This window comes from Protopterus annectens, chromosome 12.part0, assembly GCF_019279795.1.
Source record: "Protopterus annectens isolate FY-2018-M chromosome 12.part0, PAN1.0, whole genome shotgun sequence".
NCBI classification, from domain to species: Eukaryota; Metazoa; Chordata; order Ceratodontiformes; family Protopteridae; genus Protopterus; species Protopterus annectens.
The window spans coordinates 887,125,963-887,143,780 of NC_056746.1; the positions used below are offsets into that span (position 1 = coordinate 887,125,963).

Below are 17,818 nucleotides of genomic sequence, written 5' to 3' on the forward strand. Positions count from 1 at the left end.
TATTTGTTCCTATATTTGCTACTTCTAGTACGGTTGGTTTAGACTTTGATTTTCATTTTCTAGTAATTGTTTTTTTGGCAGCTGTCATAATTAGACTCAGCAAGGTATTACTATGTCTACGCAATTCTGATTCTGTATCGTAGCTCAAAAAATAATTTCCTTAGTTACATGAATTTGCTCACCCAGCATCTCCGACAGAGCAGTCTGCAGGGAATCAGTAATGTCTGCCAACTCATTGCACTCCCAGAAAATATGTTCCCAGTTACATCTTTCTTCCCTATCACACCTCCATCATTTGCTGTCTACAGGAGAAAAAATTCTTTGGAGTCTACTTGGGGTATAAAACTCCCCATGTAAACACTTCCAAGCAAAGATTCTAAATCTACTAGACTTTGTTGCATATTTGGGAGACATATTTATATCCTCCAATTGTTTATTTGTGAATTGCTTACCCAGTCTCTCTTCCCAATCCTTTCTAACATTCTCTGCTTGATTCTTATAGTTATCATGCAAAATGTTATATACTCTACTAATTATTACTTTCTTAACAGCAACTTCTGTTCTAGATTCTACTAAAAACTCTACCAGTGCTGTTTTTTTTATTCAGGACCCCCCTATTTCGTTGTCATTGCCTACAGTCTGATATCAATTCTTGATAGGGAAAGCAATCTCTAACCTGCAGTTAATCCATTTTTTATTTATTCATATGTCTCACTACAACTGATGTGCTGTTCTTTTAATTCCTTATAAGCTATACCCAAAGCATGACTCAAGGTACCCCTTTGATCTCATTATGTGCAGACAGACGCATATAGTTAACAGGCACATTTTCGTTAAGGTAGTGTATTCTGACTGGTAACTGATAATGGTCTTCCATGAGTTCTTTTTTGATTATTTTATACAAGGTTGTAGACCTCCAGATTACCAAATCATCAACAAATAGAATGATGGGGTTGACTATAACAGGAAAAATCCCTAACAATGAGTTCTTATGGGATACCTTTAATGACTGGCCCAGTATTTGAGTATAAAATGCTTATTTCAACTGTAAATTTGATGTTAGTTATGAAGCTTTTGAATCAGGTGAGAGCTTGAGTGCTTACATACTGATGGATAAGAACATTAACATGGAGAGGGTGGTCTAAAGGACTTAGTGAGATCAGTGAAGATGGAAACTGTTAAGGTATCTGCCAATGTATAACAGTATGTCATCTGTTAGAAGTGTACAAGGTGGCCATGGTGTGTCTCCCTGATAAGAATCTATGTCGGCTCCAAGACAGTATTCTGCTGTTGCGTACAGATTCATAGAGTTAGAGAAATAACATATTTTAAACTTTTGCCTATAGGGTTCAGAGAACAGTACTAGGCCAGAAATCATTTCTAGAGACTGCCTTCGGGAATTTACAAATAAGTTTTGTAATGGCCTGTTTCAAGGGATCAGGAATGAAGTTTTAAGTGTGGCATAAACTGTGAAGGAACTTGAGAGGGTGTAGAAAGTTTGCAGAGAAAGATAAATGAAGGATGCTGACTGCTATACCTGTGGGGGAATTAGAGGGCATTTGATCAATTAGTTTTTCAATATCTTTTGTTGTACTAGCTTTTAAGTAAAATAGAGGTATGTGTGTGTGCGTGTGTGTGTGTGTGTGTGTGTGTGTGTGTGTGTGTGTGTGTGTGTGTGTGTGTGTGTGTGTGTGTGTGTGTGTGTTGAGGTCTGTGTGCCTGCTTTCAAAGTGGGCTGCATCATAACTGAGGGGGAGTTGTGAGAATTTCCTAAGGAAGTCTGTTACGCAGAGGTTCCTTGATGTAGAAGGTATTCTGTTATTAGCTACTGGGTTGTAACAGCCCTGTGACCCAACTCACTAAGATCCAAACTTGCTTCTGTCTGAGAAGCGTTGTGCCATCTAGTGGATTTTTTGGCTAGGTTCTTAACAATTATGAATTGTTTTCTTTTTCCATTCGCACACAGCAAGTCAGCAGGTTGTCCCAGTACATCTGTTTTACATCAGGTCTACTTACTCTTCCTAATCTCCCCTGGACATGGTCTGCAAGGGTTAGGGCTGATGAGGAATATTAGTGCTTCTCAGGACCACTCTTCATCCTTGCTGCCATAGGAGATTGTACCTGGAAACATCAAAAATCTGGACAAAGGCCCATGAAAAGTAGGTACAACTGGCTAAAAATTGGGACACTGATTAACATAAAATTTGCATACATAATCATGTAACCCTGCCACTCTAATGGAATTATAGGAGATCAACACGAAGATTGAAGTCACTAAATAATAAAAAATAATGGCAGCCCTTTGAATTTCTGACTTCATATCCCACAGAAAATACATAGTAATGCAAAACATGTTATTCTAGCAACTATCTGAGTTTACAGGAGCAGGTACTAGACAAGGAAACCATGGAATGTATACAGCACTAAAAAGGTATGGGTGGACCAATTAGTGAAGAGTCCATGTCTCATTTCATCCCTGTTAACAGAAAGTGTAAGGAAAGAAAAAATCACAAACTACATTACTATAAAGTGGCAAGACTGAAAACTACAGACATTCAAAGCAGAACTACTCCAGTCCTCAATTAAATAAGTTTCTCAACAAAACTCGGCAGTAGGCACAGTTCAAGCCCAGTAAGGATGCAGCAGCAGCCCTATTGCTAGTATACTAAAATAACAACATCTAGCAGCTTTTGGAGCAAGTTTTGGTCAGGGTGGAAATATATCAGCTCACCAAACACACAATAAGACACAGAATGTTTTAAAGTTATAGCATCAACCGGCAGATAAACAATGTTGGAAAAGCCGATTTAGATGAACCCAGACCAAAGCAGAGGCATGATAATGCATTTTTATTTGCAAAGAAATGTACAACAAAATGGTGATATATTGCTGAATGAAATAATGCACTAAAGGCATATTTATACCATTAAATTAAAAATAATACAGGTAGCTTAATCCTACACAAGCTGCTTCCCTGCAGCAAACTAAGACAGCCAAACAGTAAATTACATTTGTGGCAATGCTGTTGAACAATAGCGCACCCACCCATACAACCTATACAACCATACCCAACACACAAGGCACACTAGCCAGGATCCAAACCACAGAAGCAAGCCTAATAAGGCAGCAAAGTTAATTTCTCTGGTAACTTATTACTCATTGTAAATCTGAAAGTAAGAATCCAAGTAAACAAAAAAGGTGAATGCCTAAAAAAACAATAAACCAACAAAAACGATACCAAGCCAAGAAAACAGTACAAGGAAACCATGGCAGTTAAAACAATGTTAAAAATTTAAACTTTAATGTCAAAAAAAGTACGCGCTTTCATCCTTACATTCAGAACTTCAGAAGAAGTCCTGAATTTAAGGATGAAAGCGCTTAAGTGTTTTTGACATTACAATCTGAAAGTAAAACAAACCGAAGACAAGTGCAGTATTCCAAGTAAATGCAGTTGCACGTTCTGGTGTACAATACATTACATAACCCATGCTTAAAAACAAGAAAGACTAAATAAGCTTTGGACAATCTGTAGGTTAGAAAGAAAAATATCACAGTCACTTAAAATAAGAAAATGCACTTTTTTAGTAATAGCACCCCCCTCACCCCATTACCTAGGACATTTGTGTACATAAATTAATGTCCTTAGAGCCGTTCCTCCATCCTTACAAAATTGGCCACTCATCAAGTAGACGCCTTCATTTCAGAAACTATGGAGTAATCCTGGACTTAAAGTTATTTCTGGGTTGATGCTTTACCTTCACTGAAACTAAGGTAGAACATGCCAATAAATGAATGAACAATTTGAAAATAGTGATACTGCTGCTGTAACCAATCTTGGCTCTCCACTCCTTCAAATCAGCACTGACGCTGACTTGGATGCAAAGTCCTTTTTCATTAGCTGCCACAAGTCATGGGAGGGCCTGCATCAATAAATAACTTTTGTTTTTTTCTATAAGCTTTCTTGCAGGCAGGCAGGGCCAGGGTCAGGCATGGTTTTACGATGCTGACGTCATCACGCACGCCCTGCACATTGATGATGTCCGTGTTATCTAATAAAATTGTAAATAAATTAAAAAAAATCGTGATTTAAAGGGGCTACTCGTGAATTCGTGGCACCCCATTATTTTAACCTCAAAACTTGGGAATTCCGAGGAATTCAGTACAGTTGAAAGCTCTGCCTCATAGCACCCTCTGTGTTTATGTATTATGTTAGCTTTGGCCGGCTAACATCTACCTGTGTAGCCATTGATAGCAGTGGGGGGTAGTTTCACCTCATCACTGACATTCTGTCTTGCCTTATATAAGTGGTACATTTTGAGTTATCTCTGCTTAATATCAGAGCTTTGGCTTGCTAACATCTACCTGAAATCAACTGGATGTATTAGTGAATTTAAGTACACTTTTATCTGCTCTTTTTCATATAGTACTGTATTTAATTTATTTATTTGTGTTTTTCACTGAATATTAACTCAACTGAAGTTGTGGCTGTCTCTCTACAGTTAGTTCTCCACCCACCCACCCTGTTCTTGTTTTGTGTTAATGTTGGTGGCTTTGAAGTTGCCTGCCCCTCTTGTAGATTTGTATTTGGATACTCCTTCTGGGCCCATCTCATTTGCTCACTCAACTGAGTGCAGTGAGATCATATTCTGATTTCAGGCACTCCTACTGTGTACAAAGAGAGCATTTGGGAAGGACACCCCCTGTAGCCTCTTAATCTTGCTATGTTCCCTCCCTCAAAAAAAAAAAAAAATAAAATTATATATATTTTATTCAGCTGTTCTTACTGTAACTTTATTAGTTGCTCTTCTGCATGCTATCTGTTCAGTCGCTCTTACTCTGCACTTATTACTGCTTGTTAGTAGCCTTCTAATTTACTGTCTTCTGCACTTGTTTTTTAGTCATTTGTAAATTTAATTGCATTTATTTGAACTGTATTTGCCGTAGTGTTGCTACACACTCGGGGGTGCTGGCCTGCACTGCAATTTTAATTATATTTACTGCTGTTTTAGCTGCTTTTCTGTAAAAAAAAAAAAAATTCTAAGCTTGTTTCCTGCTTTCCTGTAACTAGTCAAGTCCAGATGCAGACTTCCTGTATCCAGGACTGTTGGCAAGCTTCTGAGCCCCCCAAGCCTTTCTGTTTTGGAGGGAAGCCTTCTAGCCTATCTACCACAGGAAGAGTGGGTTTTGGCCCTGAAATTGTAGTTCATTGGCCGTTTGGGCAGTTTTTCCATCTCTTTCTACTTTCTGGTTAAAAGCCCGTTTTGTGTTTGGTCCCCACCTTTCCTATAACTAGTGTAGTCCAGGTACAGATTTGCTGTATCCAAGACTGTTGGTAAGCTTCTGAGCCCCCCAAGCCCTTCTGTGTTGGAGAGAAGCATTCTAGCTTATCAGTGGGAGTGGTAAGCACTAGGTTACCTAACTACCACAGGAGGAGTGGTTTCTGGCCCAGAAATGATATAGTGTATTGGCCTTTGGGAAGCTTTTACATCTCTTTCAACCTTCTGATTTAAAAGCCTGTGTTTGCGCTTATTTCCCACCTTTCCTGTAACTAGTCTAGTCCAGGTACAGAGTTGCTGTATCCAGGACTCTTTGTAAGCTTCTGAGCCTCCAAAGCCTTTCTGTGTTGGAGGGAAGCCTTCTAGCTTATCAGTGGGAGTGGTAAGCATTAGGTAGCCTATCTACCACAAGAGGTGTGGTTCCTGGCCCAGAAATTGTAGCTATTGGCCGTTTGGGCAGTTTTTTTCCATCTCTTTCAACTTTCTGGTTTAAAAGCCACACTTGTGCTTGTTTCCCACCTTTCCTATAACTAGCCTAGTCCAGATACAGAGTTGCTGTATCCAGGATTGTTAGTAAGCTTCTGAGCCCCGCAAGCCTTTTTGTGTTGGAGGAAAACCTTCTAGCTTATCAGTGGGAGTGGTAAGCACTAGGTAGCCTGTCTACCATGAGAGGAGAGGTTCTTGGCCCAGAAATTGTAGTTTATTGACCATTTGGACAGCTTGTCCGTCTCTTTCAACTTTCTTGTTTAAAAGACCACATCTGCGCTTGTTTCCCATCTTTCCTGTAACTAACCTACTGGGTAGCACTAGAAAGCCTTAAAATGATACAAGCCTTCCAGCTTAGAAGAGAGACGTTGGAGTGATTATCAGTTTTCTGTACTTTCTTGCTGTACTCTGTTTTCCACCTAAACGCAGATTTTCTAGCGTTTATTGTGATTTAAACGCTTGTTTTTTTCACATATTGTACTTATTTGACTGCCTGCACTTTTAAAAAGTTGTTTTTTGTTTAAATAATTTGTTTAACTGTTGTAGGCTGCACACTAAAGTGTGATAGCCTTTTCTGATCGTTTGTAGTTGTTTAAAGCTGTTTTGTGTATTTTTTTACTGTTTTTGCATTATCCTTTCAAAAAAACAGGGTTATGATACTAGTTTCTGAGTTGCCCATACCTTACTTGGATAGAAGGAAGTTTCTCTGTTCACCTGTGAGAGAGGGGAGCTTTGAGCAACCTATCTGTCCCTGGAGGAGTGGTTCCAGCCCAGAAGTTAGTAGTTTATTGGCCATTTTGGGCTAATTTCTATCTCTTTCATTTCCCTACTATAAAAACTGCGTTTGCACGGTTTTGCACACTGGGCAGTGCCGGTTAGCTACGGTTAAATTATTCCTGGCTCCACTAAGTCTCCTCTTCGGTTTTTCCCTTGAAACTAGTCTAACTCTCAACCTAAGCACTCAAAAAGCATCTTACAGCCCAGCACTTGCTCAGATCTAATAGCAAGCACTAATATACCCTGACACTGATTGCCCAGCAGGGCAAGGCTCTTCATTCACCCCTCAACAAACAAACGACTAAGCAGCTCACCCTACTATTCAGGCATGACCAAAGGGCAATTTCAGGTGTATTCTCCAGTCCAGCTGTTGAATCTTGGAATCCTGAGGCAATGTTACAACTGTCTCATGTACACAGACAACCCTCTCCTCCTACCACAACACACTAACATATGTGAGAGATGCAATTATACAGCCAAAATGGAAGCTAAGCTGTCTCCACCCAAGACTGGAACAGACAGTCAAGAGGAAAAGGTTAACACTTGCACAACACCTCCAGCCGCAAACTGACCTACTAAAACAGCACTGGCAAAAAATACACATAAATACACAAAATCATACTCAGAGACTCTAAATAAAAACCTGCAAAAGCATCAGAGACCTCCAAAGCAGACACCCAAACAACCTGCACCTCCCATCACAAACCAGACAACACATAAAACACAAAATCAGTTTGCTGCACAATCACAGCCCTTAAGGCAAAATAACATACCTAACACACTAGTAATAGGTGACTCTATAGTCAGACACACTGATGTCCCACTCGCTAGGCTGGACAAGCAGAAGGTTACTGTTAGCTACCTATCGGGAGCCAGAATCCGCCACATAACACAAGCACTCAGCTCACTCCAGAACAAGTACAAATATGACTCTGTCATTGCTCATGTTGATGTGAATGACCTGAGACATACCTCCCTAGACTACAAGAAAAGAGACATGGAAGAGCGCTCTGATCATGTAGCCCAGGCTGGTATGACCTTGACCCTGAGCAGCATCCTACCCTCAACAAGAATGATACCTCAGTATAAAGAAAAAATGATCAATTTCAACAATTGGCTAAGCTTCTGGTGTCATTCAAAGGGGATCCAGTGTCTGTCAGCCTGGGACAACTTGCTCGACAAGCCGCATTGCTTCACAACAGACGGCTTGCACCTGTGACCCGTAGGCATTTGAATATTGGCCAAAGCTCTTGCTGCCCCCATAGTGCCTTTTTTAGGCAAGGCTCAAAAGTCAAACCCACCTCCATAAACAGCACAATTAACAAAAAAACTGAGGGTTATGCTACTCATTGCCAGCAGTTTAAATCTCAAAATGCACACGCTCAAGCACTCCAAAGTATGGAGAATGTCGACATCTTTGCAGTAACTGAAACCTGGTTCAAGGCTCCAGAGAGCACCCCAGCACTACCAGGCCACAACTCATACCATATGTTTTGGCCACAGAAAACGGACTGAAACACAAAAGGAGGGGGTGTATCCCTATTCGTCAAGGATACATACACCTCCAGGTTAGTGGCGCAGCATGATACCTCTGAGATCATCCATATGCAACTAACATCGGGCAAATCTGCAATGCAAATTGTGGCCTGCTACAGATCACCCTCCATGACCCAGGACCACCGCTCCACCTTTCTGGAGACACTGGAAAATATGAAGGTCCTACCGAACACCCTGATATTGGTTGATTTCAATTACCCTACCATTCACTGGGAAAACTGCTCAAGTTCAAACTCCCAGGCCCAGCGCTTCCTGGAATTCATCAACTCAAATGCCCTGGATCAGCTGGTAAACTCCTCTACTAAAGGTGAAAACATATTGGACCTGGTCATCACCAACATGGGTGACAGGTGTTCCACACCGGAGGTCATCCCATCACTGGTTAGATCAGACCATAAACTAATCACTCTGGATGTCCACACCCCACCACCACCCCCAACTAAAGAAACTACAGTAAAAAACTTTTCTAAAGCAAACTTCACCTTACTTAAGACAGAGGTGGTAAGTTTCACAGCCCCCACACCAAAGGATAATGCTGTCCAAGATGCAGAAACGTTTACAAATGCACTCTATGAGCACCTACAAAGATGCATGGATCATGCCATCCCTAGCAAAACCAAGACTCACTCCTCTAAGAGAAGGAAACCAGTTTGGTGGACCCCTGCCATAAACAGGCTATACAATAGAAGGAGGAAACTAGTTCAGAAAAAAGCAAATCCCAAGAAGAAAAGACATCCCTGACCAATATCAGTAAGAAACTAAGGTCCCTCATGAAATCATCCAAGGCTAACTTCGAAAGAAAAATAGCCAAGGATTCAAAAGATAACCACAAAGCCTTCTTTAGCTATGTTAAGAATCTAAGTGGCAACTCGCAGATATGCACTGAACTAATACAAAATAGCACAAAATACACTGAACCTACTGATATTGCCAACATCCTGGCAGATAGATTCAGTGCAAACTTCACCCCCCTCTCACCTCCAAAAGGGCCCACAACAATACCAGAAAAGTGTAGTGTTCCAAAAATCACAGACGCACAGGTGAAAACAGCCCTTTCAAAAGCCAAAAACACAGCATCAGTGGGACCAGATGGTGTCCCAGGCTGCATCTTGCATGAACTACAGAACGAACTAACCCCCCACCTAAACACGCTGTTCAACCTCAGCCTCTCCACAGGTTACGTGCCCATAGAATGGCATACAGCAATGGTTATTCCTCTCCACAAAGGAGGGGCCACAACTGACCCTGGCAACTATCACCCCATAAGCCTGACTAGCCTGGTCTGCAAGGCTATGGAGCGCAGCATCATGGAACTCATTAACAAAGACATTGAGAACCCTCCAAACACTTGACCCGACCCAGCTTTGTTAAGGGCAGATCATACCTACTAAACCTGGTTGACTTCTTCGAGACAGTCACCAAGGCCATAGACGACGGTAAGGTGGTTCACAGAGCCTACCTTGACCTTATCAAGGCTTTCAACACCATTCCCCACTTGGGCATTACAGAAAAACTCACCAGCCTGAACATAAACCCCTACATCACAAGATGGGTTGCCAACTGACTTACAGACAGAACTCACACGGTAAGAATAGTGGGCTCCAGGTCTGACTCTAAACCAGTCACAAGTGGTGTCCCACAAGGCTCGGTCCTGGGAACCCTACTGTTCGGCATATACTTCTCAGACATACAGGCAAACACAGGAGGACTATGGCTAACCAAGTTCACTGATGACTGCAAACTGGGAGCCATAATTGACTCTCTGGCTGACACGGACATCCTCCAAAAGGGCCTTACTGAGATGGACGCCTGGTGTCAAAGTCATGGCCTCAATCAAAATGCCAAAAAAATGCATAGACATCCTGTTTGGGAAAAACAAAACACCAATGAATTACCACATAGGTGGCAGCCCCCTTAATACAGAAGAGGTAATAAGAGATCTGGGGACCCAGGTAGATAGTAATTTCTCCTTTGACAATCACATTGCCAAAGTAGTTAGGAAATCCTTCTATGTGGCCCATCTAATTACTAAAGGGTTCGCATCTAGAAATAAAGAGGTTATATTGCCCTCTACTCGTCATTCATTAGACCCATCATAGAGTACAATGCGCTATTTGGGATGTATCTCACAAGCCACTTCCAACAGCTGGAAAGACCACAAAAGTACCTCACCAAGAGGATTACTGGCCTCAAACATATGTCCTATGCAGCCCGACTGAAAAAACTCTGGCTGTACTCAGTGGCATATCGCTTACTCAGAGGTGATCTCTGCCTGACTTACAAAGCCATGTCCAACTCAAAATTGATGGACATGCTCCACCTAAAGAAATCCAAGTCATTGCGAGCCACATGCTCTAGTGAGTTAAACCTTGCCACAACAATAAATAGAACATGCTGGAGGGATAGATTTGTGTCACAGAGACTCCCCATGTTTTGGAACAAAATTCCAAATTACATCAGGCAGAGCCCCTCACTAACACTCTTCAAGAGAAACCTTGACGAGTGGATGGGTAACAGAAAATACACCCCTGGGATCACTTCATTGGCTCTGCTTGACAGAGGCTCAGTTAATTAATCAATGGGGCAGCGAAAGCCGACACACTCTGGCTAGGCTTAAAAATGCCCTCGGGCAGATAGCCTAGTACCTACTTATGAACCTATGAACCTATGTTGGAGGGATACTTCACATTATGGACCAGGCCTCCCCACAGAGTGTCTAGACAAATTCCCTCCTCTCCTGGATGAGCAAACCCATTCCTTCCTGACAATACATCAGGTATCCAAGCCATTAACTGAACCAGGGCTGTAGGTAGAGCTTTATCCATCTGGGTCATGGTGATGGCTTAAACGGTATGAACTGCTGAGCAGGCTGTTCAGATACAATGAGCATAGGGAGGAGGGTGGCAACAGGGATTAAAAAGATAATATGTAGGAGGAAAGCAGTGAACAAAGGATAAAAACGGAACCTCCCTCAGTGTTTCTAGACCATGACAAAGCCCATATCCTGCTGTAATACACAGATGAGGGCTACTGTGCTTATTTTGAAAATCGGGCTGCTGTGGTAGAAAACAAAGGGAAGAAATTGGTGGTTTCCATTACTGTGCTAGCACGTGGAATGCAGATGAAAAAACATATTATAATCCCCATGCCATAAGAGCATTCAGTCTTTGGTTTCATGCCTTGGAATATGCCATGGTGTTCACTTAATTCTTGTAGCAGCTTACTTTTTTATGGATTGTTTTGTATGTGTATTATATAAACAAACCTGGGTCAAGCAGCCATAGATGACCTTATGACACTGTATTTTATTTATACTAATTTTGTAAAAACAAAATTACTGCTTATGTGTATTTATTAAACATGTAAATATATCCAGCTAAAAGATATCACCATTACATATCTGTGTATCTGTCTGTGTTTCTCTCACTCTGTAGCTATGCTAATCAAAGAATCAATGAAGATCTTACTGTGATCTTACACAATGATATGACATGGTTTTGTTCAACTGGTTTTAACCGTAGTTCACTTTGTTCATTCATTTAGCCTTTACACCGGAATCAGGGTGCAGTATTAACATCAAAACAGAAATTGCTTCCTTGAAAATATGGACTAACAATGTTGGGTCACTGCCTTAAACAGTTTTGTAAACAAAGAGTTACTTACTGTAAGAAGGTATCCCATAAGCCTGTGCAGTTGGTGGGTAGGTGGTGTATGGAGCAGTCTGTTGAATTCCTGTGCTGTACTGAGTCTGTCCATAGGAAGTCATGATGGTGAAAGGTGTTCTATGAGGGCAAGACCTGCAAACAGAAGCACAGGACGGGTAATAAAAAGTGTCAGCACATATAGATGACAAGAAAAAAAGTGATCATTTGTTCTGCTCTATATCAGCTCAGCAAAATTCCTGCCAGCCAGGGACATACAAACTCAGAGACTAAGGCATACAAGGACATTAAGGACCCACATATTGGGGTATGCTGGGGCACAAATGAAAAAGAATAGGCATATTGCAGTACCTGGACCAAACACACTAACGTATACTGTACTAGAATGGACACACAGACTAGTGTGTATTGGACAATCAGGGACGCTTGGTCGAGAACATACTGGGGTAAAAGTGGCAAACACTTGTGCATACTGTGTCATCAGGGACACAGAGTAAGACATACTGGGGTGCCACTGACACACAGAGCCTAGCACACTGGGGCACCAAGGACAAATACAATGATGTACTGGGATACAAGGAACACAGAGACAAGGTTGTAGTAGGGTATCAAGCATATACAGACTGTGAAGGTAGGGCTGATGACAAAGTAGGTGCCTCAAGAGTAGCCTGTGACCCTTCTGAAAGCCCACAGTAGCTGCTATACGTCTGATGCCCTGGGCTCTCCGAGTCACTTCTAACTTCTTTCTAGGATGAGAGTAACACAACAAAATCCAGTGTATAAGCCACTTATAAATTATCTGCTTAGAAACTAGTTTTCCAAATAACTAAGCTGAGATTCCAGTGTTCTTGGTTTTATTGTATCTCAGTTGACTGGGATCTAAGGAATAAAGAGTTTTTTTTGGGGGGTGGGGTTTAGAGAAGAAAACATTGAATTGGACTGCTGGAATAAAAGTGGGGATGGTTATAAGACTGACCCTGCCTTATGGAAAACTAAGAAGGGCTCTCTGCTTATGAATGGTAGTAGTTCTGAAATCTTTCAGTCTAATGCGATGCCACTAACAAAGCAGGTCTCCATGTTAGAAAATTGGATGGGTGGGTGGGGGAAACAGGGACAGAAAGTGGGATGCCTTTTGTTCTTCTAAATGCAGTTCAAGACCTATGGAGGGAACAGTGGTCTTTCTAGGTAGTCTTGGATGAAGGATTCCCTTCAGGAAATGTTTAACAGGCTATAGGAATATTTGGGTTTGGGAGGGATTCAACAAGCATGCAGGCTGAAATGGCTGAGAGATAAGCCCTTATAGAGAAATATGTCCCTAACAGCTCAATTAAGTATTGAAGAATCATGGAAGCCAGTGGAGTGCCAGGGTTCTGATCTTTCCTGAGGCAGCAGAGGGAAAACCTCTTCAGTTTGGATAAGTAAGAATTCCTTGTGGTAGGCTTCCAGTTCTCTTTATGTGCGTTTTACATGTCCTTGGTGAACTGATACCTAAAGGGCAAGAGTGCAGCAATGTCTCTAGGCTGAGTGTACTAGAGCCCCCATCTTCTGAGTTAGATGATCTGTTTGCAAAGGCAGCATTTTAGGATTCACCCTGGACATCTGAATGAGGAATGAGAATGAAGGCTGTATGGGCCAAAAGGGTTTATTAAGATCATTGCTATCTCCTTTTCCCTTTCTTACTGGATCACCCTGGGAGAAGGGGAATCACAGTGAATGCATGTAGAAAGAGGCCTGTCCATTTGAAGAAGAAAGTGTCCACTTCCCAAGCTTCCTTTTGAGATTTACTGTACCAAAACTTTATGAGCTGTTTGTTGCTCAGAGAGGCAAACAGGTCTATTTCTGGGACAATCTACCTGTGAACAATCTGAAGAAAGATGTCCCTGTTTAATATTTCTTTAGGTTCATCTGGGACTGAACAGCTATCTCCAAAGTGGTCATGGCCAGCCTGCACAAGGGCTAGGAGTGAGTTCCTCCTTTATTTGTTGAAGTACAACACAACAGTGGTGTTGCAAATCTAAAGGTACATGGGATGAAAATGAGAACAACAAGATAGTGGTCATAGCAGTAAATGGAGGAAAATCAGAAGAGATAGAAGGGAAAACAGTGGAACAGCTTAACAGCTTCAAGTATTTGGGAGTGTGTGATTGAGGATAAAGGAAGTCTGAATGAAGAGATCAAAGCTAGAATCAGAGGTGCTGTAGCCAGTTGGCACAAAGTATGTGGGGTAATATGTGACATAAGAATTCCAGAGCACTTGAAAAATAAGGAGTACAAAACAGTGATGTGAGCAGTGCCTCTTGTAGGACACATAAACCTAGGCACTGAAAGTAGAGCAGCTGAGGAAGCTTGAGCAGATGGAGATGAAGTGCTGGAAATAGTAGGATGCACACCGTGAAAAAGGTGAAGACATGAAGACATCAAAGCAGAAGTCAAAGCAGCCCAATTTAATAAGGTAGATTTGGGAGAGACTGAAAAAAAGACAAAAGGGAAAGATGTGTAGCCAAGAGATGGACTGATTGTATTTGAGAAGAGCTGGGACAGACAGGCATAACTTTCAAGAAAGTAGGAGAATGGCTCTTAGTGGAAATAATGGAAACCATTGATATGACATTTGATCCTATGTAAAATAGGAAAAAGGTGCTTGACGATTTTGTTGCTTCTTGTCACCTGCCAAATCCTTGTTTTCCAGAAGGGCTTGAAAGCTCTGAGTGACAGTATCATGGCCATCGTCTCTTTTACATTTATGGGTGCCTTCCTTTGATATGCATCCAAAACCCCTTTGTAGTTTGAGATCACCTGACCATTCCTCCCAAGTTAGGTCTGAGGAATCTGTGGTCATTCTTTGATTGTAGGGTTCTTATAATGAAGGGCACCTCTTAGTTTAGTTTGACCTGACTGGACCACCACTCTAGTTGTTTGAAGATGCAGGTTATCATACCAATAATCTCCTCCAGGGACAGTAAATGTTAATGTTACATACTTCTCAGGTACCATTGGAGTTCTGAAATCTGTATAGGACAACCCATCAGAACAATGGATGCCATGAAGTTCAGTGGCCTCAGGAATTTCCTGGTTGTAACTACTGCTTCCAGAGTCATCTGCTTGAGTATTGAGCTATATATTATACCCTGCCTGGAGGAAAATAGGCCTTATGTGTGCAGGAATCCAGTAAAGGCCCAAGGGAACAGATTTTTTTTTCATGGGTGAGGTCTCAACTGGGGATATTGGAAGAAAGTCTATGTGTTGAAAACATTTCATGATGAATTGGAAGGCTATCTCCACCTCCTTCTGGATAATGCCCAAATGGTGCAGTTGTCCAAGTAGAGGTAAATATGAATGCACTGGGTTCTGCAATAATCAATTACAGATTAAATTAACAAGACAATTTATAAAAATCCTAGCTGCAATAGCCAATTAAAAGGGCAAGGAGGTAAACTGACAGCAGGAACCCCATGCCTCTAATCTGAGAAAATACCTGTGGTGTCGCTGAATGGATAAATGAAAACAGACATCTGTAAAATACAGGGTAATCATAAGAGATTATGGAAATGAGATTGATAATAAGGCTTGGGATGGGATACAAGCAGATTGAATTTTGGAACCTTAAGATAGGTCTTTAGGCTTGACAGGTCCAGGATGACCTCCATGGACTCTCCTTTCTGGGCACTAGGAGGAGTACAGTGTAGAACCCATTGCTCTGGTCCTGTTCTGGCACAGGTTCAATGACTGCTAGTTGTAAAAGCTCATGTAAGATGGAAGGGACTAGGTACATTTGCTCCCTTGTGCAGATGGAATTACTGAAATTGTTTGACATTTTACGGACTGTAGTTTATAACCCTGAGATATCTGAAACAACCTTTTGCCTTGTGAGATGCACTGTGTAACCCTTCCAGCTATCTTTGGGGCATTTGATGTGGGTAGGGAAGCAGGTTGGAGTGTTTAATTTTTGAGATGGTGTGGAGGAAGGAGGTGTTACACATGTTCATGACTATTTCCTAGCTGGCAAAGGGCCCTGTGGAACCCAAATTTCCCCCTTCTGGTCTTCCTGGCATTTTTTTCTTACACTGGTCCTTTTTATCCTTGGCTTGTTTCCTTTTCCTCGCCTTTAAAAGTAAGCCCTAGCCTTAGATAGTTAATTCCTATCATACCTAAGCATGAAAGAGAGAAACAACTGTTTCATTGACAGTATAGTCTTGCCTCTTTCCTCCATATTTTTGAAAACAACCAGTTGGATTCCAAAAAGCAGATCCTTATCCAGGAGTGCATTAAAGTGCTACAGTTTTTACACTATTTGTCAGGGGTTGAAACCTCAGGTAGGTACATCTTTTAATTACTAGCCTCATAGTAGCCACCCCCAGATGCTGCATTCACAGCATCATAGCCAGATTTGATCACTTGAGTGCTTAGCACTGCCTAAGCAAGCTCCAATAATTTTACTCTCTGATCCCTAACAGACACTTCCTCAATTTTCTCCTTCATCTCGTCCATGAAGAAAATTTAGTCATATCGATCTGACAGTGAATGGATCTGAAGGCAGGTGTGTACACCTTCCTCCCACATCAGTTCAGCACTCTGTTTTCTGTATCGCTGAGAAAAGTATTATGAGGAGGTACAAGTTCTGATCCTTTCTCTGGATTGATAGATACCACTTCTTTAACTGATATAGGTTTTTGTAGAGAGACCTGTGTGACCTTTTGACCTTATAACACCTACTAAGCTTCTTAGGAGCAGTGGCTGATTGTCTGGTTCCTTGAAGGGTGCTAATGAATTCTTTAGAGCTCCTAGGACTGGCAGGGGCACCCAGACCCAGTAAATCAAAATACCTTTTCTGGGAATCTGATACTTCTTTTGCATGTTGTTTGAAGTGCTATTTCATTGTACAAAGAGCGCATTCAGATGGCATTTTTCCAATGGCTGAAGTAGAGGACATAGTGTCATTAGTGTCTGTGTCACAATCAAGGCGGAAGACATTTGTGAGGAGTCGTTTAAGCCTTTCACTTCATATTCCATCTCTGTGGAAGGATCCCTTTTTCCTCTTAGGAAAGGGAACTTGGCTGCAGGCCCTGCAGGACCTGAAGGAATGCTTCAGCCAAGAAAATCCATTCCTGATGAATAGCCTGTGGGGTGGGAGGAACCCACTCATTAATTGTGGTCAAGGCAACTGCAAGTGAAGATAGATGGCCTATATTTGAGCTTCTGAGTCTTCTTTTGTGGGATTGCCATCTTGCAGGCTAAGAACTGAGGATATGATTCCATGGACTCGATGCCTTTACTCTGAATACCCTCACCTAAACAAGCATAGTTGGTTCATTGTCTGTCCCTTCTGAGACAACAAAATGCACTTCAGCTGCAGGCACCTGAGGTGGGATGGCTAGTCCAAATTCCACACAAGGGCTGTTGGTTTGCTGCAAAGTACCTTGATCCACAGGAATAGCAGCCTTCAAAGGGGCTTCACTAGAGGCCTTAGATCCTAAGACACCAGGGCCAGAGGCTGTGAATGTGCCTCACCAGGACTCACATCCTCAAGAAAGGCAAGGGTGTTAGGCACTGTTGTCACATTGCCTGAATTCCGAAAACCTTCTCCTTAAGTCGCTTATCTGATAACTTATTAGGGGCAATGTTCTTGGTCAAGCATGAAATGGAAGACGCCATAGCAATATGACTCAAGATCTTGAGTCTCTACAGATCTAAATAGTTTTGCAGAACTTGCTCCCTTCTCCTAAGAATTTCTGCCATAAAACCTTGACAGACTGTGTAACTCTCAGCATTGCACTCTGGGCCCAAACAAAAAATGGACAATCCATGAAAGTCTTTGTGTGGGATTTGTCTACTGCAACAGCATCTGCTTTCTTTCTTTCTTATGGGAAGATATACCCTAATCTATCTAACCAGTCATCCACCTATGGCACCTAATCATTATTAGAAACAATAAAACCAATCAGCAAAAAAGCACAAATTTTCCCCAATGATGTGCGTACTTATTTGATGGAGCGTCACAGCAGGTGGAACAATGCCTGTATACAGGTGCTGCAAAAAAAGGCAAAACGTACACTGTGTACT

At 41.7% G+C, this 17,818-nt stretch overlaps 1 protein-coding gene across 2 annotated transcripts in view; it reads right to left on the bottom strand.

The window, feature by feature from the left end:
- EYA2 (EYA transcriptional coactivator and phosphatase 2) overlaps nucleotides 1-17,818 on the bottom strand; it is a 970,866-nt gene that overhangs the window by 455,127 nt on the left and 497,921 nt on the right. For both annotated transcript variants that reach the window (XM_044089920.1, XM_044089919.1), the window contains exon 5: nucleotides 11,760-11,893. In XM_044089920.1, coding sequence (XP_043945855.1) covers nucleotides 11,760-11,893 — 134 coding nt within the window. The remainder of the gene's footprint in view (nucleotides 1-11,759; nucleotides 11,894-17,818) is intronic.